The following is a 27774-nucleotide window of genomic DNA, read 5'->3' as shown; positions in this document are numbered from 1 at the left end:
CCGCCCCCCCCCCCCCCCCCCAATATTTAATATTCCACATCGTAGTTGAACAAGCGGAGAGGTCATTCGCATCTCAATAACATAAATTACGATTAAAATCATAAAATCAAAAGAACCGTCTCTCTCTCTCTCTCTTCATCTCCCAACTCCACCCTCTCTCTTCATCTTGCCCCCCACAAAAAGTTTTTTTAAAAAATATCCACACGTGTTTCGTTAACGCACCACCACCGCCTACGCGACACAGCCAATTAGCACGCGTTGTGCCAATTAGTGACTGCTTCAGCACAGCGGCTGTGCGTTGGAGAGCGAAGACCTCACGACTGTTGACAACACGTGTGTGTGTTGACAACACGTGTGTGTGTTGACAACACGTGTGTGTGTTGACAACACGTGTGTGTGAGTTGACAACACGTGTGTGTGAGTTGACAACACGTGTGTGAGTTGACAACACGTGTGTGAGTTGACAACACGTGTGTGTGTTGACAACACGTGTGTGTGTTGGCAACACGCGTGTGTGAGTTGACAACACGTGTGTGAGTTGACAACACGTGTGTGTGTTGACAACACGTGTGTGTGTTGGCAACACGTGTGTGAGTTGACAACACGTGTGTGTGTTGACAACACGTGTGTGTGTTGGCAACACGTGTGTGAGTTGACAACACGTGTGTGAGTTGACAACACGTGTGTGTGTTGACAACACGTGTGTGTGTGTGTTGGCAACACGTGTGTGAGTTGACAACACGTGTGTGAGTTGACAACACGTGTGTGAGTTGACAACACGTGTGTGTGTTGACAACACGCGTGTGAGTTGACAACACGTGTGTGTGTTGACAACACGTGTGTGTGTGTTGGCAACACGTGTGTGTGTGTTGACAACACGTGTGTGTGTTGACAACACGTGTGTGTGTGTTGACAACACGTGTGTGTGTTGACAACACGTGTGTGTGTTGGCAACACGTGTGTGTGTGTTGACAACACGTGTGTGTGTTGACAACACGTGTGTGTGTGTTGGCAACACGTGTGTGTGTGTTGACAACACGTGTGTGTGTTGGCAACACGTGTGTGTGAGTTGACGACACGCGTGTGTGAGTTGACGACACGTGTGTGAGTTTAGAACACGTGTGTGTGTTGACAACACGTGTGTGTGTGTGTGTGTGTTGGCAACACGTGTGTGTGAGTTGACAACACGTGTGTGTGAGTTGACAACACGTGTGTGTGTTGACAACACGTGTGTGTGTGTTGACAACACGTGTGTGAGTTGACAACACACGTGTGTGTGTTGGCAACACGTGTGTGTGAGTTGACAACACGTGTGTGTGTTGACAACACGTGTGTGTGTTGGCAACACGTGTGTGTGAGTTGACGACACGCGTGTGTGAGTTGACGACACGTGTGTGAGTTTAGAACACGTGTGTGTGTTGGCAACACGTGTGTGAGTTGACAACACACGTGTGTGAGTTGACAACACGTGTGTGTGAGTTGACAACACGTGTGTGAGTTGACAACACGTGTGTGAGTTGACAACACGCGTGTGAGTTGACAACACGTGTGTGGGCTGACAACACGTGTGTGTGTGTTGACAACACGCGTGTGAGTTGACAACACGCGTGTGAGTTGACGACACGTGTGTGTGAGTTGACAACACGTGTGTGGGCTGACAACACGTGTGTGTGTGTTGACAACACGCGTGTGAGTTGACAACACGTGTGTGTGTTGGCAACACGTGTGTGTGAGTTGACAACACGTGTGTGAGTTGACAACACGTGTGTGAGTTGACAACACGTGTGTGTGTTGACGACACGTGTGTGAGTTGACAACACGCGTGTGAGTTGACAACACGTGTGTGTGTTGACGACACGTGTGTGGGCTGACAACACGTGTGTGTGTTGACAACACGTGTGTGTGTTGACAACACGTGTGTGTGTGTTGACAACACGTGTGTGTGAGTTGACAACACGCGTGTGAGTTGACGACACGTGTGTGGGCTGACAACACGTGTGTGTGTTGACAACACGTGTGTGTGTGTTGACAACACGTGTGTGTGAGTTGACAACACGCGTGTGAGTTGACAACACGTGTGTGAGTTGACGACACGTGTGTGTGTTGACAACACGTGTGTGAGTTGACAACACGTGTGTGAGTTGACGACACGTGTGTGAGTTGACAACACGTGTGTGTGTTGACAACACGTGTGTGTGTGTTGACAACACGTGTGTGTGAGTTGACAACACGTGTGTGTGAGTTGACAACACGTGTGTGAGTTGACAACACGTGTGTGAGTTGACGACACGTGTGTGAGTTGACAACACGTGTGTGTGTTGACAACACGTGTGTGTGTGTTGACAACACGTGTGTGTGAGTTGACAACACGCGTGTGAGTTGACGACACGTGTGTGTGTTGACAACACGTGTGTGTGTTGACAACACGTGTGTGAGTTGACAACACGCGTGTGAGTTGACAACACGTGTGTGTGTGTGTTGGCAACACGTGTGTGAGTTGACAACACGTGTGTGAGTTGACAACACGTGTGTGTGTTAACAACACGCGTGTGAGTTGACAACACGTGTGTGTGTGTGTTGGCAACACGTGTGTGAGTTGACAACACGTGTGTGAGTTGACAACACGTGTGTGTGTTGGCAACACGTGTGTGAGTTGACAACACGTGTGTGTGTTGGCAACACGTGTGTGAGTTGACAACACGTGTGTGTGTTGGCAACACGTGTGTGAGTTGACAACACGTGTGTGAGTTGACAACACGTGTGTGTGTTGACAACACGTGTGTGTGTGTTGGCAACACGCGTGTGAGTTGACAACACGTGTGTGTGTTGACAACACGTGTGTGAGTTGACAACACGTGTGTGTGTTGGCAACACGTGTGTGAGTTGACAACACGTGTGTGTGTTGGCAACACGTGTGTGAGTTGACAACACGTGTGTGAGTTGACAACACGTGTGTGTGTTGGCAACACGTGTGTGTGTTGGCAACACGTGTGTGAGTTGACAACACACATGTGTGAGTTGACAACACGTGTGTGTGAGTTGACAACACGTGTGTGTGAGTTTACAACACATGTGTGAGTTGACAACACGTGTGTGTGTGTTGACAACACGTGTGTGTGAGTTTACAACACATGTGTGAGTTGACAACACGTGTGTGTGAGTTAGAACACGTGTGTGAGTTGACAACACGCGTGTGAGTGTGTGTATGTCGCGATGTCCCCGTTTGGTGATGACGGCAAAGTCTACCCACGTGTTCAACCGATCTCGGCTCCCTTCCAATCCATCTCGCACCACTTGCCCAACCACCCCCCAAAAAAGCAAAGATCCCCCGTGCAGCCTGGAGCAGACCGTTGGGGCAAGTGCTGTAAGCGAGCAGTACCTATGAAGGCCGGAACGGCACACGAAGACCAATTCAGACATTATTGGTCACCCCGTGCCCCTTACATACCTCAACGTTCATCCTACAAAGTCCCATCGCGAGGGAGAAACACAAACAAATAGAACAACACATTTCTTGCCCGTATTGACTCAATTTCCCTGTACAAGAATACGGGGTAAAACCCTATGGGTTGACTGCTATGGCACCAGGTACTCATTCGAGGCTGAGTCGACCTAGGAGAGGCCCAGGACCGCTTCAGATATAATAAAAGCGATTACACATTCATACAATTGGCCACGTGTTAATGTCTCTCCTTCTCTCCGGCAGCCTCTCCACTGACGACTATCATCGCCACCGGCGTTGGCCGCGAGCGGGAATCGAACTGGGGTCCCAGGGTTCGTGGCGCGTCGCGCTACCCGCTACACTACCGCTCCCCCACAAGCCCCCCCCCCGACCTCATCACCCCAACACCCCCCCCCCCCAACCATTGATAGACCGCCTGGGTCTGTCCCCACCGATGATGTCTCCGTGGCGTGCTCAAAGGGGCGCGTGTAGTGTTGTCTTCGTGTGTACGTGGCCTTCATATAGGGTGCTCGCTAACAGCACTTGCCCCGACAGTTTGTTAAGGCTACACGGGGGAGCTTTGTCTTCGTCCTGTGTGGTTGGAGCGGTGGTGTAGCGGTTAGCGCGCTGCGCTATGAACCTGGCGACCCGAGTTTGATTCCCGCTCACGGCCAACACCGGTGACGATTATCTGAACCGGTACTGGGCCTCTCCTAGATACACTCAGCATCAAATGAGTGCCTGGTTCGGTGTGTAATCATCGCTACTGGGGAGACAAAGGCGGCCGGGCGTGGTGCTTGCCACCCACTCCCTCGTGTGCCGTGCCGGCCTTCATAGGTGGTCGCTCAGAGCACTTGCCCCAAAAGTACGTTAAGGCTATACGGGTTGATCTTTGTCTTTGTTGTGCGTATTGTGTCCTATGTGGACGATGCATGGGGAGCGAGTGGGTAAATGGTTGAGTTGATGAGTGACCGAGTCCGTTCGAGTACCACGTTTGAGATTTTCCTGCCAAGGCCAAGCGGGAGCTCCAGAGACCGAGAGATGAGTCCAATTTGCAGGAGGAGTGAGTGAATGGGTGAGCGGGCGGGCGGGCGATCGAGCGGGCGAGTGTGAGATGGTGGATTTTTTTGCGGTGTGGGCAGTGCCGGATGATCCTAGTAGCAAAAGTAGCTACATATGTAGTAGCTACTACTATCGATTTGTCGCATTATCTGGCTGTATAGCAAATGAAAAAATACAATTACTTTACTGTGCAAGTGAAAACATTTCTCTGTTTTAATATTTACGTCTTTTTTATTTTATTTAGGGCACCTTTATAACATGACATGCTACGGGCCCCGCACTAGCTTCATAAGGCACTGACTGCGTGTGGGTGGGTGTGGCAAACGGTCGATGAGTGAGTGAGTGAGTTCACGTTTCGTATTGCGTTTAAAAGCCGACGGCGAGCTAAAGAGACCGAGCATAAATCTCTCGTTTGTGTGAGAGCGAGAGAGAAAGAGAGGGGGAGGGGGAGAGGGAGGGAGGGAGAGAGTGCCCAGGGTTATCACCGATGCGATGAACATTCGCACAGACGAGAGTGGCGCCGACACGGCAATAGCGGCTGACGTGGGGCGTTCATCGAAGAGCGAAGGCCACTTCGATTCGCAGACGAATGCAGGGTTGAGGATCGGGGAGCGGGGGGGGGGAGTCGGGGGGAGGGAGGGGGGAGAGAGAGAGAGTGACCGAGAGAGTGAGCGAGAGAGTGAGCGAGAGGTGGGGGTTTTACATAAAGCTAAGTTTACAACAAAAAAAATTACGAAATGATGAACGTCGCAAAGTGCCGACTACACCGAGCATCTTCTTGTTTCCACTGATCGTAAACAAAAAGGAGGAGGGGATGGAGAGTTCGAAGGGGGGGGGGGCAGCAAGGGGAAGAGGCGATGGGAGAGTGCGGGAGTGAGGGATGGAGAGAGTCGGGGCGAGTTCGGTGGGGAGTGTTCACTGCGTGCGATGTGAAAACATCGCCACTGGGGGAGACAAAGGCGGCCGCGCGTGGTGCTGACCACCTACCCCCTCGTGTGCCGTGCCGGCATTCATAGGTGATCGCTAACAGCACTTGCCCCAGACGCCTGTGGAGGCTATACTGGGTTTATTTGTTTTATATAACACAGACACGCATTGTATAACACACAGACACATACACACGTATAACACAGAGTCTTACATAACACGTACAGCATACGAACACACACATACAAAGACGCATTTATAAATAACAAAGATCCCCCGTCTAGCCTTCAACAGAGTGTTGGGGCAAGGCTGGCATGGCACGCGTGGGTGGCCAGTACCATGCCCGGCCGCCTTTGTCTCCCGAGGGGCGATCTTTACACATCGCACCAGGTAACTTATTTGCAGCTGAGTCGACCTAGAGGAGGCCCAGGATCGTCACCGGTGTTGGCCGTCAGCGGGAATCGAATTCGGGTCGCCGGGTTCATGACTCTAACCGCTACACGACCGCTCCAAAGACAAAGATCCCCCGTGTAGCCTCAGCAAACGTTTGGGGCAAGTGCTGTCAGCGAGCACCTATGACGGCCGGCACGGCACACGAAGGGGTGGATGGCCAGCACCACACCCGGCCGCCTTTTTTTCTCCCCAATGGCAATGTTTAAGGCCACCACACAGAGACGATCACCCCTCTCTGTTACCTGTGTTGCTCTCGCTATGTATCTTGGTGATATCTGTCTGCTAATATGTCTGTCTATAGTTTTCTGGTTAGTTTTTATGTCGCTATTTCATTATACCTGATGATGATTGCTTGTGTTGCAATCGAAACGTCGTATTCTATTATTTAATTTAATTTATTATTTTATCTTTAGACGTGACTTAACCGAAAGAAACAAATAATAATGTTTACACGCTGCACCAGGTATTCCTTTGAGGAGGCTGAGTCGACCTAGGGGAGGCCCAGGAACCGGTTCAGATAATCGTCACCGGTGTTGGTGGCCGTGAGCGCGAATCGAATTTCGGGTCGCCTTGTTCGTGACTCTAACCGCTACACTACCGCTGCCCACCCACACACACACACAAATTAGCTATGTGCATTATCCGTAAATGTGTATCCGTAACCCCCCCTCTCGCCTCCCTTCCCCAAATGTGTGCATTGATCCAGCCTTGAGCTCACATTCCTACACTTGGCTCTACGGCTGGTGTCAGATCGACTGGGCAGATCTAACCACCCCACATGACCTTCCTTCAGCCTTGAACTCACATTGCTACCCTTGGCTCTACCGCCGGTGTCAGATCTCCGTGCGAGTGCCCACCCCACGTGGCGTAACATTGCTCCGGCCTCGAGCTCACACAATCTCTGTCCACTCTCCCGCCGCCCCACCGCATCTCCCCCTCCCTGCCCCGCAGGTGTCAGATCGATGGGCGGGTGACCACCCCACGTGACATTCCTCCAGCCTTGAACTCACATTGCTACCCTTGGCTCTACCGCCGGTGTCAGATCTCCGTGCGAGTGACCACCCCACGTGACATTCCTCCAGCCTTGAACTCACATTGCTACCCTTGGCTCTACCGCAGGTGTCACATCGCCGTGCGAGTGACCACCCCACGTGGCGTAACATTACTCCGGCCTCGTGCTCACACAATCTCTGTCCACTCTCCCCCTGCCCCCCCTCCCTGCCCCGCAGGTGTCAGATCGACGGGCGCGTGACTCGCGTCGCCTGGCTCAACCGCTCGAGCATCCTGTACGCGGGCGGGGACCGCTGGACGCTGGACCGCCGCGTGTCGCTGGCGTCGCACACGCCCAGCGAGTACAGCGTGCGCATCGCCGGCGTGACGGCGCACGACGAGGGCCCTTACACGTGCTCTATTCAGACCCAAAACCACCCTAAGACATCTCAGGTGCATGTGATAGTACAAGGTATGCTCTCAACCCGGTCTGGGCTTTATCAATCAAATCAATCAATGTCCTGTCAATTTGTGAATTTAAATTTTTTTCTCGAAAATAATAATTTTTTATTTAGGTGTTGACGGTCTATTTAACCCCCACCCTTGTCCACACAAAAATAAATTTGGGGAAATATTACGACAATTATGGTGTAGGATGGGTGGGGTTTTTTTTTTTGTCCAAGTGAGAGGCGTTAGGGGCCTGATTCGTGTGTCGGTGCACGGGCAATTTCCGCCAAAATTTGCCAGAAGACGGTCAATAGCGCCTGAGCATCGTTCATCATCTCTCTCACTCTCACTCGCTCTCTCTCTCAGCCTCTCTCTCAGTCTCTATCTCTCACTTTCAGCCTCCCTCACTCTATCTCTCAGCCTCTCTTTCTCTATCTCTCAGCCTCTCTCTCAGCCTCTCTCTCTATCGCTCTGTAGCGTTTATTTTCATTTGTTTGCTGGCGACTTTGTGTATTTCATATCGAAATCGCCTTCAGTGTTGTTGCTGCTGGCGGCAATAAAAGTTGTTTAAAAGTCAAAAGTCTTTCTCTCAGCTTCTCTCTCTCTCAGCCTCCCTCTCTCTCTATTTTTTTATTTTCTCCAATTTGTTTTTTAAATCCTTTTGTACTTGTTAAAATAAATACTTTAGAGTGACCAGGGGGTGGAGGGGGGCGATTTAAATTTCCTGCCAAACATTGTTGGAAAGCGCCTCTCCGCTGACCACACGAATCGTGGAGTCCATTCCCATTCCTTTTGGGTGTTGTCGTTGGTGGAACGTCCCATCGAGTCGTGATGACACCACCCGCCGTGTTAGTGCTCGAACAAAACGTCAAACTCGAATTGGCAGGGATAATTGTTGCTTTATTTATTTCTTCTTCCTTCTTTTCAATGGGCTCACATGCCTGGGTAAGGTGCATTCATGGAAAATTTGCGTCGTCTCCGAAACGAAAACTCAAAAAAGAACTGAGAGGCAGTAGAGAACTAAACAACCCCGAGAATGTGGTCACGTTTTTTATTTTGACGTTTTTTTTTTGGGACCCCCCCCCCCAAAAAAACAAAAAAAAAGTGGTTTTTGGATCGTCCCTATCCGGGGTTTATTGGCTAAGGTGTAGGCTAAACAAAGAGTAGTTGGCAGCTTGAGTAGCAATAGTTTGCTTGACCACACACATGGGCTGATTAACCGTGGAGCGGAGATAGCGCAGTTAAAAAGTAGCCCCCAAATGGTTACCGCAAGGGGAGGGTTCTCTTTAGGGATGACGGTTAAGTTAACGGAAAAATTTCATGTGAAAAACGCACGGCAGCATCTTGGCTCGTAGACACGTGGTTAGGCTGCTTTGCTCCGGGGTTGGCCCCACGCGAGTTTGAAGCTTCGGTGATGAGAAGAAAATATTTAAAAAAACAACAACTTTGAAGTGACGATTCAAAGCGAGCCCGCCATTACGACATCTGAGCGATGGAGTCACTCGAATTTCAGCCTGTTCCGATGTAAATGTCTTCAAGATGATCGGTTCCCACAGAAGAAACGTGTGCCACCCTGAAGTTAAGTGGAAAAAGCACGAAGCGAGAACGATTTCCCCGTAAATAATGTAGCAGCGGTAAAGTGTGCGCGCGATATGATGTACCACTACGCACACGCACAGGGAGATGACGGAAACAGTAACTGAGTGCACGCATCCAGTGCGTTGCTGTATCCTTCCAAGGACTCTACCACTCCGCTCAGCCGCGCAGCTCAAGAAGGAAGTTTGTCGTAGACCGCTCAGAAACTACGTTATAACGGGGGACGCGTTCCGTGTTATAACGGAGCGCGTTCCACGTTACAATGTAGCACGTTAGGTGTTATAACGGGGGGCGTATTCCGCATTCTGCGTTTGTGCGAAAAGCGTTACCGAGTGGAAAGAACCACATCGATGAGAACACGCGTTGTAGTGTGAACACCAAGAAAACACGTGTTGTAGTGTGAACACCAAGAGAACACGTGTTGTAGTGTGAACACCAAGAGAACACGCGTTGTAGCGTGAACACCAAGAGAACACGCGTTGTAGCGTGAACACCAAGAGAACACGCGTTGTAGTGTGAACACCACGAGAACACGTGTTGTAGTGTGAACACCAAGAGAACACGCGTTGTAGCGTGAACACCAAGAGAACACGCGTTGTAGCGTGAACACCAAGAGAACACGCGTTGTAGTGTAAACACCACGAGAACACGCGTTGTAGTGTGAACACCAAGAGAACACGTGTTGTAGTGTGAACACCAAGAGAACACGTGTTGTAGTGTGAACACCAAGAGAACACGTGTTGTAGTGTGAACACCACGAGAACACGTGTTGTAGCGTGAACACCAAGAGAACACGTGTTGTAGTGTGAACACCACGAGAACACGTGTTGTAGCGTGAACACCAAGAGACCAAGCGTTGTAGTGTGAACACCAAGAGAACACGTGTTGTAGTGTGAACACAAAGAGAACACGTGTTGTAGTGTGAACACAAAGAGAACACGCGTTGTAGTGTGAACACCACGAAAACATGTGTTGTAGTGTGAACACCAAGAGAACACGTGTTGTAGCGTGAACACCAAGAGAACACGTGTTGTAGTGTGAACACCACGAGAACACGCGTTGTAGTGTGAACACCACGAGAACACGCGTTGTAGCGTGAACACCAAGAGAACACGCGTTGTAGTGTGAACACCACGAGAACACGCGTTGTAGTGTGAACACCACGAGAACACGCGTTGTAGCGTGAACACCAAGAGAACACGCGTTGCAGTGTGAACACCACAAGAACACGCGTTGCAGTGTGAACACCAAGAGAACACGTGTTGTAGCGTGAACACCACGAGAACACGCGTTGTAGTGTGAACACCACGAGAACACGCGTTGTAGTGTGAACACCAAGAGAACACGTGTTGTAGCGTGAACACCACGAGAACACGCGTTGTAGTGTGAACACCACGAGAACACGCGTTGTAGCGTGAACACCAAGAGAACACGCGTTGCAGTGTGAACACCACAAGAACACGCGTTGCAGTGTGAACACCACGAGAACACGCGTTGTAGCATGAACACCAAGAGAACACACGTTGTAGTGTGAACACCAAGAGAACACGTGTTGTAGCGTGAACACCACGAGAACACGCGTTGTAGCATGAACACCAAGAGAACACGCGTTGTAGCGTGAACACCAAGAGAACACGTGTTGTAGCGTGAACACCACGAGAACACGCGTTGTAGTGTGAACACCAAGAGAACACGCGTTGTAGCGTGAACACCAAGAGAACATGCGTTGTAGCATGAACACCAAGAGAACACACGTTGTAGTGTGAACACCACGAGAACACGCGTTGTAGCGTGAACACCACGAGAACACGCGTTGTAGCATGAACACCAAGAGAACACGCGTTGTAGCATGAACACCAAGAGAACACACGTTGTAGCGTGAACACCAAGAGAACACGCGTTGTAGCGTGAACATCGGCGGTGTTCACGCGTACAGCTGCCTCCGATTGGAGTCACGGGGGGGAAAATGAAAAAACTTCAGACACCGATTTCCCTGTGGGGGCCCAGCCTCTTGCTTCTCGATTGTCGCGCGCAACACTTGACTATCGTGCGCATTGAAATCGTGGCAAGGGATAACGCACTTGCGTTGTTTAACAAGCGGCGACGATTGTAAGAGAACCCCCCGGGGTTATGTAGTCCTCGTTCCCAAGGGGTTTGCTGACTAAACCCCTTGGGTAATGCCGAAATAACAACAAGCGGTGTAAAAAAAAACAATATCGGAGCAGAAAGTCACCGAACAGAAATCAGCACAAGACAACAAGATCAACAAGAACGAGCGCGTCGTGACGGCTCGCTTTGTATTAACTGTAACGATGGCAACAAAAAGAACAAGTGTACATCTTGTAATTGAGTTTTCAGGTCCATTACGGCGTACGGCCGTTTCAATAGTGGGGAAATTACAAAAAAGTTTGTCCCTGCGTTTGTGTTTCACCCTTGTGATGGGACTTTGTAGGATGCGCGTTGAGATGTATAAGGCGCACGGGATGACCCATGAGGTCTGAATTGGTCCGTAATAAGTTAGGGCAATGGTAAGGCGTTGACAGGTATAAATATATGCTGCTGCTGATGATGATTATGATTGAGATTGTCATCATCATCATCATCGTTGTTGTTATCATCAACGAAGCATTCAAATGAACGTGGGGCAGTCCTGGTGGCGCACACGCACGGCTACAACACAAGAGCTGCCTGCTTCTACACTTACTCGTTCTGCTTTTTTATGTATTGGACAGGAGTGTGTGTGGTCAGATTAAGTGGGTCAGCAGGGAGGAGGAAGGGGAGGGGGTGGGTCGTGTGTTAACCGAGCACTGCCAATAATTAGCGGGCCAATTTAGCGGGAGGGGTATGAATCGGAGATTGAGAATGCATCTTCGCAGGCATGTGTTGATTCCCACCATGCCTTGTGTACTAGCATCGGGCACCCGAGATTGGTCGAACCTCTACCCCCCCCCCCACCACGCACCCCCCCCCCCCTCCTCCCAACCCCCCCCCCCCCTACTACCCCCCCCCCCCCACACACACACACAGAACCCTCACCCTCCACACTCACCACACTCACCACCCTCACCCACGCATCCAAACGCCTGTCTTGGCAACACAACATTCACACATACACACATATGCAGATATACACACACACACACGTGCATATAGATACATACAGATACATACAGATACTTACAGATACATGCATACATATACATGCATGCATACATATGTACACCACTCATATACATATAAACACAGCATAAAGATAACCCCCTATCGCATGAACAGACTTTTGAATTATAAGTGCTGTTAGCGTGCAGTAATCTATGAAAGCAGGTACGGCACACGAGGGGGTGGGTGGCCAGCACCACGCCCGACCGCCTTTCTCTCCCCAGTGGCAATATTTAAACACCGCACCAGGTACTCATTTGAGGCTGAGTCGACCTAGGGGAGGCCCAGGACCGGCTCAGATAATCGTCACCGGTATTGGCCGTTAGCAGGAATCGAAGTCAGGTTGCCGAGTTCATATCCCAGCGCGCTAACCGCTACACCCACCGCTCCCCACGTATACACAGCCGCACACACGCGCACACCCCACGCACACACACGCACACCCCACGCACACACACGCACACCCCACGCACACACACAGACACCCCAGACTCCCCTAGCCGCCACTATAACACGCGTGTCGAACACGTGCCCCTCCTCCGCTCACATAAATCACGTCCACAATTTAACCTTGTTTGCAAAATAAAATAAAAACATAACGCCACGCCGTTGAGACAATAATTACAACAACAACAAAAGGATAGCAAAACAACTATGAACTCGAGATTTTGGCACACACAACGACAAACGATAAAAAGAAAATGTAATCTAAACTTTGATCAGCGCTCCACTCGAGCCGTGGAGGTATGGGCCGGTCCGTTAAACTGTCAGTAATTGGAAACTGTGAGGTTATTTTCCCCGACCAGACAATAAATATTTAAAGTCATGTATTATAGATGAGTTATGTGTAGCAGCAGCAGCAACAACAGCAGCAGTAGCAGCCAACCAAGCGAGGCTGAATGATGGTGCTCTACACTCGGATAGTCACAAAGACAAAGATCCCCCGGATAGCCTTTATCAGGCTGTTGGGGCAAGTGCTGTTAGCGAGTGACGGTGAAGGACGGCACGGCACACGAGGGGTTGGGTGACCAGCACCCCGCCCGACCGCCTTTGTCTCCCGAGTGACGATGTTTACACACCGCACCACACACACTCACACACTCTCACACACACACAGCCACACACACTCACACACACACACCCTCTCACACGCACTCGCACACACTCTCACACACAGCCACACACTCTCACACACACTCACACACACACTCACACTCAAACACGCACACACTCACACACACTCTCACACACTCTCACACACTCACACACACTCTCACACACTCTCACACACTCTCACACACACACACTCACCCACACTCTCAAACACACTCACCCACACTCACACACACACTCACACACACTCACACACACACACACTCTCACACACACCACCGCACCGCCCTAACCCCACCCCGACCCTTCACACAAATCTCTTCCCCATCTCTTGGAGGTAAGTTATATTTACCCATTAATATTCATGATCGCTGCGTTATTCGTAGCAGCGTCATTGACACGCGTAATGCAATTGTCGTAATCAATACTAATCTGCTCGCATGACCGCTGTGTTCGAGATCGTTCACGGCAGTGCGATGTTGAGATGCCGCGTCGATGTTGTCGTTACGATCGCTGCCGCTCTCCGATGCTCAAACCCTTCGCCGATGATGGTCGTCGTTCGGCCTGGAGCCATTCAAAGCGATTCAATTCGATTCAATTCGATCCCCACGCTCGCGAAATGAGCATAGAATCATCCGCGTGGAAAATAGATGGTTTTCTGGTTGAAACAAATTGTGTGCAAAGCTTTGTCATCGTGGAACGAAACGAGACAGACAATAGAAACGAGACAGAACAGAAACGAGACAGAACAATGCAAACGAGACAGAACAACAGAAACGAGACAGAACAATGCAAACGAGACAGAACAATAGAAACCAGACAATACAAACGAGACAGAACAATACAAACGAGACAGAACAATGCAAACGAGACAGAACAATAGAAACGAGACAATACAAACGAGACAGAACAATACAAACGAGACAGAACAATAGACACGAGACAGAACAATAAAAACGAGACAGAACAACAGAAACGAGACAGAACAACAGACACGAGACAGAACAATACAAACGACACAGGAGAATCGCTGCCGCCCCTAAAGCCTAATTGTTAAAACCCCTTTGCCCTTATTATGCACCTCTGAGCGACTCGCGACCGATGCGAGTTTTCCCCGCACAAATTAAACACCACACTCACACAGCCCCCTCGGGGGGGGCGAGGTTATATCCCCCCCCCCCCCCAGCTAATTAGCGCACCCGAGATGAGACCCCCGAGGGAGGAGGGGCAGGCGGGGGTGGAGGGGGGGGGTCTTATCTGTGTGCCCCCCCCTCCCCTAGTCTACGTTACTCGCTACAAGTCTCCCTCCCTTCACCCCTCCCACCTCACTCCACTTCTTCCACCTCCACCCCCACCGTGACGCCTGCTGCGTATTTGAAGTTTGCCTCTCACTTCCTCTCTCTCATCATCATCACGGTGGCTAGGAGATGTTAACTACCTCGCCTGGTGTACAGGAGGTCGTGGGTTCGATCCCGGCCCTGACGATGCCCGCTGCTGTGTATTTGGAGTTTGCCTGTCTCTCTCTCCCCGTGGTCAGCGTGGACTTTTTTCTCTCCGGGTTCTCCGGTTTTTTCCGTTCACATTTGAAGACACGTGCTTCTGAAAGACGAGCGATATGGCTCAATGGGTTCCCCCGGTCCACGTTACGTTCTGAAGATGCGCGGCCGATTCGCATTGGTGCCAAATAGCCTGGGCTCCCAACCGAGACGATTTTCAAACGCCAAATAACATTTTACGCCTGTTGACGTGCTTTTTACCACAAATGCGCCTGCGTAGTCAACGCGCAGACTTGATTCCTCGCGAAAGGGTATCCATTTGGTGTTTGAACGTCTGAGCACCTCCTGTTTTATAGCCGTAAAGGCTAAAGCCTCTTCATATTTTTTGTCCCAGAGACACGATTCATCTCTTCAAGACGCAACATATTTTTAACCGTCTGCTACAACAAACCAGATGCAAATGTTGAAAGGCAGAATTCATTAAGCGGCTCCCCACCGCCGCATCTCTCCCCCCCCCCCCCAAATTCAAATTAATGCCCCGCATTTTGGGGTCCCCAGAGCTGATTAAACCCCCCCCGAACGAAGCAAAGCCTATCACGCCACGTGGCTTTCGCGGCGAGAGTAGCCGGCGGCTAGCCGCACTTGCCCGAGCACGACGTACTCATTGCGTGTGTCGGGTGGAGGAGGTGCCCACGACACACCAATCCTTCTCGAGAGAAATTTGACGAACGTGTCTGATCGAGTCTACTCCACGGGACCGCAACACGGTACCAACCGGGGAAGAAAATGAAAAAACGCATGGCTCACGCAAACGCTTTAGCCAACGCGCCTTAATCTTCAGCACTTCGTTGTGGGGGTTTTCTCGGGACAAAACGCGTTTGCGTATTTGCAAGATAGCCCTATCCATTCGCGCTGGTGCTGGGTTTTCTAAGGATTATTTTGGCTTATATTGGATCATCTGTACGGAAGTTGTCGTGGCCCACAAACCTTGCCCCCCCCCCCACCATGTGCCCCCCATGCCCCCTCCTCCAGCACTCCACGTGCCCCCCCCCCCCGTCTATGTAGAGTAGAAAATCAAGATAACCTGCAGGGTAAATAGCCAGATCTAGACTAGATGGCGGGGCGGGTTAAAGGCCAGTTTACCCACTCACCCACTCACGTATCCACTCACACGCCCACTCTCTCGCCCACTCAGCTACTCACTCACCCACTCACCCACCGACTCGCTCGCGTACTCACTCGCCTACTCGCTCACCCACCCACTCACTCTCCCGCTCACCGACCCACTCACCAACTCACACACTCGCTTAGAACCAGGGTAAACAGCCACAACTGGCGGTTTAAAGGGATACGTTTTCAAGAGGGCCTTAAATACAAAAGCCCGGTCACCCCTGCAGGCAGGCAATGAGCATTGACCTCTGACTACTTAGCAGAGAGGTCGATCCAAAGATCTCAGGGAGCTCGTTTGGAGGATAAAGACGCGATCACTTCCTGCAGATGTGAAAGCACACAGTCAATGAATGCACGCTCCGAACCTGCGCCGAGCACCCGTGAACCACCCTCTGGACGCCTGTGAAAGACGAGCTTCGTAGCTGAGCTGTGGAGCGTTCATGCGCTGCGTGAGGACATCCCCTCCCCCCCAGTGTGAGGGTGGTTTTGTTGTTGTTTAGTCTGCGCGGTTGATTTACGTGGCCCTGAAGTTTTTTTTTTGGCTGATACAGAAAAGCAATCGATCATCCGCGACATTCGCAAGTGCGGATTTTCCTCCCCCTCCCCCCACCACCATCCAAATTACCGCTCCTGCTTTAGGCGTGCATCGAATATGCAAATCAGCGATAAGTGGCTGCCTTTAATTGGGTGACGAGAGCGGCGAGTGAAATGTGTTGTTGTTGTTGTTATTGTTGTTTTTATTGTTGTTGTTGCTGCTGCTGAACTAATCTGTCTTCTGTGCAGGGGCTGTGTGTGTGAGAATGTGTGTGAGAGTGTGGGTGAGTGTGTGAGAGTGTGTGTGTGAGAGTGTGGGTGAGTGTGTATGTGAGTGTGTGAGTGTGTGTGTGAGTGTGTATGTGAGTGTGTGAGTGTGTGTGAGTGTGTGAGAGTGTGGGTGAGTGTGTTTGAGATTGTGGGTGAGTGTGTTTGAGAGTGTGGGTGAGTGTGTATGTGTATGTGAGTGTGTGAGTGTGTGTGTGAGTGTGTGTGAGTGTGTGTGAGTGTGTGTGAGTGTGTAGGTGAGTGTGTGAGTGTGTAGGTGAGTGTGTGAGTGTGTATGTGAGTGTGTGAGTGTGTGTGAGTGTGTGAGTGTGTGTGAGTGTGTGTGTGAGTGTGTGTGTGAGTGTGTGTATGTGAGTGTGTGTGTGAGTGTGTGTGTGGAAAGGGCGGTCCTGCACAGATGCCATATTTTCTGTCCGTCTGCTACAGCAGAGGTGTAGGGAATTCCAAAAAGACCTACATCTCTGCTTTATTGACCTGGTCAAGGCCTATGATACCATCAGTAGGACTGGGCTCTGGGTTGTTCTTCGTGCTTTCGGAGTCCCTGACCCTCTGCTCACGATCATTAAGGACCTTCATGATGGTGAGCGGGCCCGGGTAAAACTACGTGGCCGGGAGTCGGAGCCTTTCCCTGTACACCTTGGGGTGCGACAGGGATGTCCTCTGGCTCCCACATTATTTAACATCTATTTCGACTGCGTAGTTCGTGAAGCCTTCAATAGCTGTACCGGGGGAATTACCATTTGGTACAGATATAATGGGAGGCTGATCGACGCCCGGGTGCGATCAAGGGATGGCTCCCTATTGGTCAACCACGTTATGTATGCCGATGATTTGGTAATAGCTGCTCATTCAGAAGAGGAGTTGGAGACGCTGCTGCTGAGGCTGGAGTGTGCCACTAAGAGGTGGGGCCTTACCATCAGCCCCACCAAAACTAAGCACCTGCCTGGGTATTTTGTACCATCGGGCACTCCGCCCCCACAACTCCCAATCGGTGATGGGGCAGTTGTGGAGAGAGTAGAGAGTTTCCCATACCTGGGCAGTGTGCTCATGACCAGCTCCAGTTTATCAGCAGAGGTCTCACTCCGAATCAGTCGAGCGGCAATATCTTTTCATCGGTTGCGTAACGCTGTGTGGAAGCTACCTGGTCTGTCGCTCCGCACGAAGCTTCAGGTCTTCTCGGCCACGGTCATTCCCTCCCTTCTCTACGCTTGCGAAACGTGGACCCCCCTAGTGGAGCATCTTCGCCGGTTGGAAACATTTAGGCTGGCCTGCCTACGATCCATCCTGGGTTTGACCAGGCTGGATTGTGTGAGGAGCTCACAAGTCCTTGAAAGATCTGGGCAAAGTCCCATCAGTGAGCTCCTCCGGCAGGCAAGGCTGCGTTGGCTGGGTCATGTAGCCCGCATGCCCAGCCACCGCATGCCTAAACAGCTTTTGTTCGGCCGGATCGAGGGGGCTAAACGGGCGCGGCACGGGCTAGAGAAGAGATGGAGTGATGTGGTACAGGAGGACGTGGAGCTGAGTGGACTTGCCGATGACTGGTACCAGCGGTGTCAAGATCGGCCTCAGTGGAGGAGGCTCGTGAAGGACGCTACTGGGCAGTTGGAGGCAGTCGCCCTCCAACAACAACGGAGGGCGGAGGAGCGACGCTCACAACAACGAGCGGAGCGCCGGGTGGCTAAAGCACAGCAAGTTGGCACAGTAGGGGGCACAGGTGGTGCATCAGCCAGTCATCTCGGTCATCTCGGTCAGTCGACCCGTGGCACCTGGGTCTGCCCCGTGACCTCCTGCCAGCGGGCGTTCGACACTTCACGTGGCCTCAAGGTGCACATGGCCTGGCACAAGCGTCGTGGTGACGTCACCGCCACTTAGTGGCGAATGGCGGTTGTTGTTGTTGTGTGAGTGTGTGTGAGTGTGAGTGTGTGTGTGAGTGTGTGTGTGAGTGTGTGTGTGTGTGAGTGTGTGTGTGTGTGAGTGTGTGTGTGTGTGAGTGTGTGTATGTGAGTGTGTGAGTGTGTGTAGGTGAGTGTGTGAGTGTGTAGGTGAGTGTGTGAGTGTGTATGTGTATGTGAGTGTGAGAGTGTGTGAGTGTGTGTATGTGAGTGTGTGTGAGAGTGTATGTGAGTGTGTGAGTGTGTATGTGAGTGTGTAGGTGAGTGTGTATGTGAGTGTGTATGTGAGTGTGTGAGTGTGTGTGTGAGTGTGTAGGTGAGTGTGTATGTGAGTGTGTGTGAGAGTGTGTGAGTGTGTAGGTGAGTGTGTATGTGAGTGTGTATGTGAGTGTGTGAGTGAGTGTGTGAGTGTGTAGGTGAGTGTGTGTGTGAGTGTGTGAGTGTGTATGTGAGTGTGTATGTGAGTGTGTGTGTGAGTGTGTGAGTGTGTATGTGAGTGTGTATGTGAGTGTGTGAGTGTGTGTGTGAGTGTGTAGGTGAGTGTGTGTGTGTGAGTGTGTAGGTGAGTGTGTGAGTGTGTGTGTGTAGGTGAGTGTGTATGTGAGTGTGTGTGAGAGTGTGTAGGTGAGTGTGTGAGTGTGTGTGTGAGTGTGTAGGTGAGTGTGTGTGTGAGTGTGTATGTGAGTGTGTGAGTGTGTGTGTGAGTGTGTAGGTGAGTGTGTATGTGAGTGTGTGAGTGTGTGTGTGTAGGTGAGTGTGTATGTGAGTGTGTATGTGAGTGTGTGAGTGTGTGTGTGAGTGTGTAGGTGAGTGTGTGTGTGAGTGTGTAGGTGAGTGTGTGAGTGTGTGTGTGAGTGTGTAGGTGAGTGTGTATGTGAGTGTGTGTGAGCGTGTGTAGGTGAGTGTGTGAGTGTGTGTGTGAGTGTGTGTGTGAGTGTGTAGGTGAGTGTGTGTGTGAGTGTGTGTGTGAGTGTGTGTGTGAGAGTGTGTGTGAGAGTGTGTGAGAGTGTGTGTGTGAGTGTGTGTGTGAGTGTGTGTGTGAGTGTGTAGGTGAGTGTGTGTGTGAGTGTGTAGGTGAGTGTGTGTGTGTGTGTGAGTGTGTGTGTGAGAGTGTGTATGTGAGTGTGTGAGAGTGTGTGAGTGTGTGTATGTGAGTGTGTGAGTGTGTAGGTGAGTGTGTATGTGAGTGTGTGTGTGAGTGTGTGAGTGTGTGTGTGAGTGTGTATGTGAGTGTGTAGGTGAGTGTGTGAGTGTGTGTGTGAGTGTGTAGGTGAGTGTGTGAGTGTGTGTGTGAGTGTGTGAGTGTGTATGTGAGTGTGTGTGAGAGTCTGTGAGTGTGTGTGTGAGTGTGTATGTGAGTGTGTGTGTGAGTGTGTGAGTGTGTAGGTGAGTGTGTAGGTGAGTGTGTGTGTGAGTGTGTGAGTGTGTGTGTGAGTGTGTAGGTGAGTGTGTATGTGAGTGTGTGTGAGAGTGTGAGTGTGTGTGAGAGTGTGTGTGTGAGTGTGTAGGTGAGTGTGTATGTGAGTGTGTGTGTGAGTGTGTGAGTGTGTGTGTGAGTGAGTGTGTGAGTGTGTATGTGAGTGTGTGAGTGTGTGTGTGAGTGTGTGTGTGAGTGTGTATGTGAGTGTGTGTGTGAGTGTGTGAGTGTGTAGGTGAGTGTGTAGGTGAGTGTGTATGTGAGTGTGAGTGTGTAGGTGAGTGTGTATGTGAGTGTGTGTGTGAGTGTGTGAGTGTGTGTGTGAGTGTGTAGGTGAGTGTGTATGTGAGTGTGTAGGTGAGTGTGTAGGTGAGTGTGTGTGTGAGTGTGTGTGTGAGTGTGTGTGTGAGTGTGTGAGTGTGTGTGTGAGTGTGTAGGTGAGTGTGTAGGTGAGTGTGTATGTGAGTGTGTGTGTGAGTGTGTGAGTGTGTATGTGAGTGTGTATGTGAGTGTGTGTGAGTGTGTGTGTGTGAGTGTGTGTATGTGAGTGTGTGTGTGAGTGTGTAGGTGAGTGTGTAGGTGAGTGTGTGTGTGAGTGTGTGAGTGTGTAGGTGAGTGTGTGTAGGTGAGTGTGTATGTGAGTGTGTGAGTGTGTAGGTGAGTGTGTAGGTGAGTGTGTGTGAGAGTCCGGCAAAAACAACCCCCTACCTCCTCGTTGGTGTCGGACGGCAACGCTGTGGTGAGCAGTGCCATTGGGGGGGGGGGGAGGGCCAATTTAGCTTTGCCATTCCCCTCATTGCATTTGTAACCACCACAGCGCCCAAATAGGGGCTCTGGACGGGTGCGAGGGGCTGGTAACCCCTCCACCTTCAATTAATTACCACTAAACCACGTCTAAAATATCTAATTAAGCTGGTGCCGGAGGCCCCGGGGGGAATGGCGTCTATGACGTCTCCTGGCCAAACCCCATTTGGTGGAGCCAGGAGACTGAATCTTTACCCTCAGGGCTCCTCCAGAAACAACAAAAAACCACTATGGGTGGCCACGTGGAATGTCCGAATGCTCACTGCGGAGGAGAGGCTGCCACTCCTCTGTCGGGAGCTGGACCAGTACCGCCTGGATCTCTGTGGTATTCAGGAGTTCCGGTGGACTGGCTCTGGCTCCTGCCACCATGAGTGAAGTACTGTCCACTACTCATGGTGGCAGGAGACTGCCAAACAACAGGGAGTGGCTCTTCTTCTGAACAAATTAATTAAGGGGGCGTGGGAGCGTGGCGGTGAGGTGGGAAACGGCAAGCCCCAGGCTACTTTGGGCTCGCCTTCCCAGTTCAATAACAACGGTATAAGGCTGCTAGATTTTTGTGCAGCCCATGGGCTTGTAATTACAAACACGCTGTTCCGGCATCCGCGCATCCACACAACATCAAGGATGCATGCCGTGTCAAAGCTAGAACATCTGCTGGACTACATAGTGATGGAACAGCGGATGCGGGCCCATGTCCTTGACACCAGGACCTACCGTGGAGTTGATCTGCCCTCTGACCATCGACTAGTCATCTGTAAGATGCGCCTGCCATTCTTCCACTCCGGTGGTGGGTGTACACCCAGGACCCCATTCAAACCCAAAGTGGCCAAGTCTCAACTAGCTGATGAAAATTGCAAGCGAGAATTTCATCATCGCTTGCGGCTGGGGTTGGCATCGTCCCCCACTCCTCCAGATGTCAAGGGGAAATGGGTGAGGTTTAGGACTGTGGCTCATGCAGCTGCAATGGCTGGTTTGGGTACACGGTCCAGACCTCCCCAGAGACCCTGGTTGACAAAGGAGGTGTTCAGGCTGGCTGAGAAAAAGAGACAGGCCCACTCTCATCGTCTACAGAATCCAATGTCAGAAAATGAGGAGGCTTACCGCAGCCTTCACTCGGAGGTTCGGAGAGCCGTGAGGCGCTGCAAGCATTGGTGGTGGTCGCGGGTTGATGAGGATATAGAGTCTGCGTCAATGGCCTGCGATCACAAATCGTTATTTAACTCCATCAAAAAAGTAACCTGCAGCGCCACACCTATTACCCTCATTAGGGGAAAGAACGGTGATCCAATCTCCGAGCCCCAGGAACAGGTTTGCAGATTTGCTGGACATTTCTGTGAGGTCCTGGGGGAGGGGAAATCACTCAGCCTGGATAACATCGTGGTACAAAGTGGGGATGACACTGCTGAGGCTGCGGTGTCTCAAATATTGGAATAAGAAGTCACCCCCTGTGAGTGGCTGGCTGAGGTGCCATCTGTTGATGAAGCGCTGAAGGCGATTCAAAGTCTGAGAACAGGAAAGGCACCGGGCAAAGATGATCTCCCAAGAAAAATTCTGAGGGAAGGTGGCGTTTGTGCACAGACTGCCCTACATGACATCATAACAACAGTCTGGACCACTGGACGGGTTCCGCAGGACTGGAAGGATGTCCTGGTGGTCCCCCTCTTTAAGAAGGGGGACCGCACAGACTGTAACAACTACAAGGGCATCTCACTCCTCAGTGTGCCGGGAAAGGTCCTGGAAAGGATTATTCAACATCACCTTGCCAGGCACGCTGAGGAGAGGCGGAGCCCCAATACGGTTTCAGGAATTGGCGGTCCTGCACAGATGCCATATTTTCTGTCCGTCTGCTACAGCCGATGTGTAGGGAATTCCAAAAAGACCTACATCTCTGCTTTATTGACCTGGTCAATGCCTATGATACCATCAGTAGGCCTGGGCTCTACGTAGTTTGTCGTGCTTTCGGAGTCCCTGACCCTCTGCTCACGATCATTAAGGACCTTCTTGATGGTGAGGGGCCCCGGGTAAAACTACTTGGCTGGGAGTCGGAGCCATTCACTGTTCATATTGGAGTGCGACAGGGACGTCCTCTGGCTCCCACATTATTTAACATCTATTTCGACCACGTAGTTCGTGAAGCCTTCAATAGCTGTAACGGAGGAATTTCCATCTGGTACAGATACAATGGGAGGCTGATCGATGCCCGGGTGCGGTCAAGGGATGACTCCCCCAGCCACCGCATGCCTAAACTGCTTTTGTTCGGCCGAATCGAGGGGGCAAAACGGGCGCGGCACGGGCTAGAGAAGAGATGGAGTGATGTAGTACAATAGGAGGATGTGGAGCTGAGTGGACTTGCCGATGACTGGTATCAGCGGTGTCAAGATCAGCCTCTGTGGAGGAGGCTCGTGAACAACGCTGCTGGGCAGTTGGAGGCAGTCGCCCTCCAACAACAACGGAGGGCGGAGGAGCGATGCTCACAACAACGAGCAGAGCGCCGGGTGGCTAAAGTACAGCAAGTTGACACAGTAGGGGGCAAAGGTGGTGCATCAGCCAGTCGTCTCAGTCAGTCGACCTGTGGTATCTGGGTCTGCCCCGTGACCTCCTGCCAGCGGGCGTTCGACACTTCACGTGGCCTCAAGGTGCACATAGCCTGGCACAAGCGTCGTGGTGACGTCACCGCCACTGAGTGACGAATTGCGGTTGTTGTTGTATGTGGTGGTGTGTATGTGTGCGTGCGTGTGTATGTGTGTGTGGGTGGTTGTGTGTGTTAATGTGTGTGGGTGTGTGTGGGTGTGTGTCGTTGGGGGTGTGTGTGTGTGGGGTCGGGGGGGGTCGGGGGGGGTCGGGGGGGGTCGGGGGGGGGTGGGGGGGGGTCGGGGGGGGGGGTCGGGGGGGGGGGCATGTCACAGATGCCCACTTGTGTGTCCGCAGTCCCACCCAAGATCGTTAACATTTCGAGTGACGTCGTGGTTAGCGAGGGCTCGAACGTAACCCTGGTGTGCGTGGCCACGGGCCGCCCGGACCCCGTGCTCTCCTGGCGTCACCTCTCCCAGTCCGGTGAGTTTCGCGACCCTCCCTCCCTTCCTCGCTCCCTCGCCTCCCTCTATCGCCTCCCTCCCTCGCCTCCCTCTCTCCCCTTTAGCGAGCAGCAGCACCTATGAAGGCCGGCACGGCACACGAGGGGGCCGGGTGACCAGCACTACGCACGGCCATCTCAACCCCCCCTCCAACAAAGTGGAGGGGCAGGGTTGGGGCGGGGGAGGGGCGGGGGTGGACTTGGCAAAAAGGGCCCTCCCACCAGTGTTACCACCTGTCCGGGTTTGCCCGGGACACTGCTGGGAATTGATTAAATTATAGTTATTCATATGTTCCTTGAGAGCAGTGGTTCTTCTTCTTCTTAACCTGGGGGGTACACGCCACCCCTTGGGGGTGCGAGATGCCCTTTCTGGGGGTGCGAGACGTGGCCAGATTTGTTTTTCTTTTTCAGAAGGTAAGTGCAACTACTTTGTTTCATCAAATCCCACGTGTCCATGAACATCGTGTACGTTTAACCTTTGAGAGCCCAATGGGGCGCAGGCTGCAGTAACGGCTGAGAACCGCTGCATTTAGAGGTCTCCGCATTTCGCGAGCGTAGAGAATGGAGGGCACATTACTGTGGCCGAGACGACATCGAACTTACGCGTGGTAGCCACGGGTTCGACTGATGCGTAACGAGACCTCGCCTGCTCAAGCCGGTGCTGGGTCACAAGCGCACTGCCACCCCCGATGCGAACACTTCTCCACTCTCTACGCAACTGACCCCTCACTCGTGGGGAGTCGGAGGGAAGGTGGAGGAGTGTTTGATGGCGTCAACAGAGTCTTGGCAGACCGTTAGCGAGGGCCAGAGGTCGCAAACGGGTTTTGATTCCTTACCCGTACCCGGCCGCACCAGGGTCGCAAACGGGTATCCCCGTACCCGGCCGTACCCGTACCCTACCCGATACCCGGCCGGGTACGGGTAGGGTACGGGTATCGGGTACCCGATTGCGACCTCTTGGATGAAGCCATGTTGCAGGTGCGGGTGGGTTGATTCTAGGAACTAGAATTGTGAGAAGAGACAAGACGTTGGGAAATGAGTGACAAACGGTGACTCACCAGTGACTCACGGTCTACCCGTACCCGGCCGGACCAGGGTCACAAACGGGTACCTGTACCCGTACCCGGCCGGGTATGCGTAGCCGGGTATCGGGTAGGGTACGGGTATCGGGTACCCGGTTGCGACCTCTGGCGAGGGCCTATGGAGGCCAGCACCACACGCGGCTGCCTTTGTCTCCCTAGTGGCGATGCTTACTCATTTGAGGCTGAGTCGACCTAGGGGAGGTGTTGTTGGCCGTCTGTGGTAATCACAATCGCAGCGCGCTAACCGTTGCACTACCGCTCCCCAGTAAACAAAGAAGTACACACGGACAAATAACAAAGACACAGAGACAAACACACTGCGCGTGAGATAAGCTACTTCCAGTGTTTAACGACGATGATGCTGGTGATTATGATGATGGCGGTGGTGACGATGTTGACAACGACGATGAAAATGTCAATGATTGTAATTACATAAGTGATGTTACTGACGACGGCGACGATGGTGATGATGATGATGATGTGAGCGAGTGAGAACACCATGAAAGGGAGAGCCCACCACCAACAAGGCACGGGTCTCTTATCTCTGAGCTGCTGAGGCTCTAATCGCATTGCAAATATCAAGAAACAGATGCGCTACCCCGATTTACGTCGCTCCCCCCCCCCCCACCCCCAGTTTTAAGTCGCGAACACGTCGTCACTTTGATTATGAACACCGCGACTCGATTCGCGTCGCACGCTCAACGTCGCCGACGACGTCGTCCTCCGTTCCTTTCTCGTCATCCCGTCGCCTCTCAGCCTCCACCACCTCCACCAACACCTTCACCTCCACCACCTTCACCATCACCTTCACCACCACTACTACCACCATCACCACCACCACCACCACCTTCACCACCTCCACCACCTCCACCACCTCCACCACCTCCACCACCATCACCACCACCACCACTACCAACACCACCTCCACCACCACCACCTCCACCACCACCACCTCCACCACCACCACCTCCACCACCTCCACCACCACTTCCACCACCTCCACCACCTCCACCACCTCCACCACCTCCACCACCATCACCACCACCACCACCACTTCCACCACCTCCACCACCTCCACCACCTCCACCACCTCCACCACCACTACCACCACCATCACCACCTCCACCACCACTTCCACCACCTCCACCACCTCCACCACCTCCACCACCTCCACCACCATCACCACCACCACCACTACCAACACCACCTCCACCACCACCACCTCCACCTCCACCACCTCCACCACCACCACCACCTCCACCACCACCGACACCACCTCCACCACCACCACCTCCACCACCACCACCTCCACCACCACCACCTCCACCACCTCCACCACCACCAACACCACCTCCACCACCTCCACCACCACCTCCACCACCACCACCTCCACCACCACTGACACCACCTCCAATGTAGCAGGACCCTCCTGTATATGAGTATGGAGACTCAGCATCCTTCAGTGCAATAACAAGGGCAGAACTCACGTGGAATAAGTTTCGCAAAGAGGGAGGAATTGACAATGTTGTTTGTATGTAGATTCTTTCTTGCCGTACGTAGTCAACCATGCTAATTCGAACCCTGGAACGCAACCCTTAGTTTTCCCATAGGGACTATTACACTGGTCAACACACTTTTTCTGGCATAAGGTATTCCAACGGTTTTAAGGTAATTTTGGGGTGCTGATTCCAAATTTGGCATCAGTTTTTGTCTATCACATCAGGTTTTTGAGATATGAAATATTGCATTTTCAATAAAAACTGCAGAAGAAAAATATTAAATAAATGTGGATATCTACATAAAATGTTATTATAGACACACTATCCTAAAAATACAGCACCATATCTTAACACTAAAGCAGTCACTGACTCGCGACAACTTGCAATCATAAGTGACAGAGTTAATTTCGGGTAAAATCAATGAAAATTGGGTATGCCGACAGCATAAAAATGAGATGTGATAGAGCAGATTTGGAATCAGCACCCTGAAATTAGTCTAAATAAGCTGCAAAAGTCCAGGCCAGAAATTTTTTTTTTTGTTGACCAGTGTTATTTGTCAAACGCGGTTTTACCCAACACGGCACTTTCCAGGAGCATAACCTCCTGTGTTTGGCGTGATTCTCCCCGTACAGAACAGTAAGATGAGTTTACAGGAATGCGTTTTGATTATTAAAGGGGTTCGTCTCTTACCCACTGGCTATTAACATTTGTGTAACTCTTCAAATGGCAATTAAAATAAAAACTGTTCAGCACGACAAAAAATGCAATTAAAATCATGCCCCACGGTTTAAAGTGCAGTCTCCAACTCTCACCAAGCACACCACGTCTCTCGCCTCTCTGTTTATGTGAAATTAAAAATAAAATAATATTACCTAAAACATCAACTATTACATAATGTTCTTGGTTCTTTCGGTAAAGTCACGTAGAAGGGAAATAATAAAATAATAAAAATAAAACAGAATAAAATAATATTTTATTATGTTACTTTACCGAAAGAACCAAGAAGATGAATCCCTGCAGTCACGAAAGCTTTAAATCGAAAAATATTACATAATGCTTTCCCATTTCAAGGCCGCGGCGTTATCGACGATCGCGTTGAATTTGCCGCTCTGAAGAAGGGCCATTCCCCCGAAACGTCACCTATCATACACGCCGAATGTAACATCGTTACGTGTTGCACGGTTTGTGCTGAGTTGACCGCAGTCGTGCTCCGCGGTACGACGCAATGCCCCCCAGCCCCCCAGCCCCCCAATCCACGAACGCCACGAAGGTGACAACATCGCAGCGGCGACACCGCCGTTTTGGCGTCCGCATGAGCCGCACGCGAGGG

The 27774-nt window shown here is 51.7% G+C and overlaps 1 protein-coding gene across 2 annotated transcripts in view; it reads left to right on the top strand.

The window, feature by feature from the left end:
* Positions 1–27774, top strand: part of LOC144942958 (opioid-binding protein/cell adhesion molecule homolog) — a 250768-nt gene that overhangs the window by 141896 nt on the left and 81098 nt on the right. For both annotated transcript variants that reach the window (XM_078870022.1, XM_078870021.1), the window contains exons 3-4: positions 7114–7346; positions 23719–23844. In XM_078870022.1, coding sequence (XP_078726148.1) covers positions 7114–7346; positions 23719–23844 — 359 coding nt within the window. The remainder of the gene's footprint in view (positions 1–7113; positions 7347–23718; positions 23845–27774) is intronic.

Source organism: Lampetra fluviatilis, chromosome 29 (genome assembly GCF_964198595.1).
Source record: "Lampetra fluviatilis chromosome 29, kcLamFluv1.1, whole genome shotgun sequence".
NCBI lineage: Eukaryota > Metazoa > Chordata > Hyperoartia > Petromyzontiformes > Petromyzontidae > Lampetra > Lampetra fluviatilis.
The sequence above is the reverse complement of the archived record's forward strand: the minus strand, read 5'-3'. Positions and strand labels throughout refer to the sequence as shown.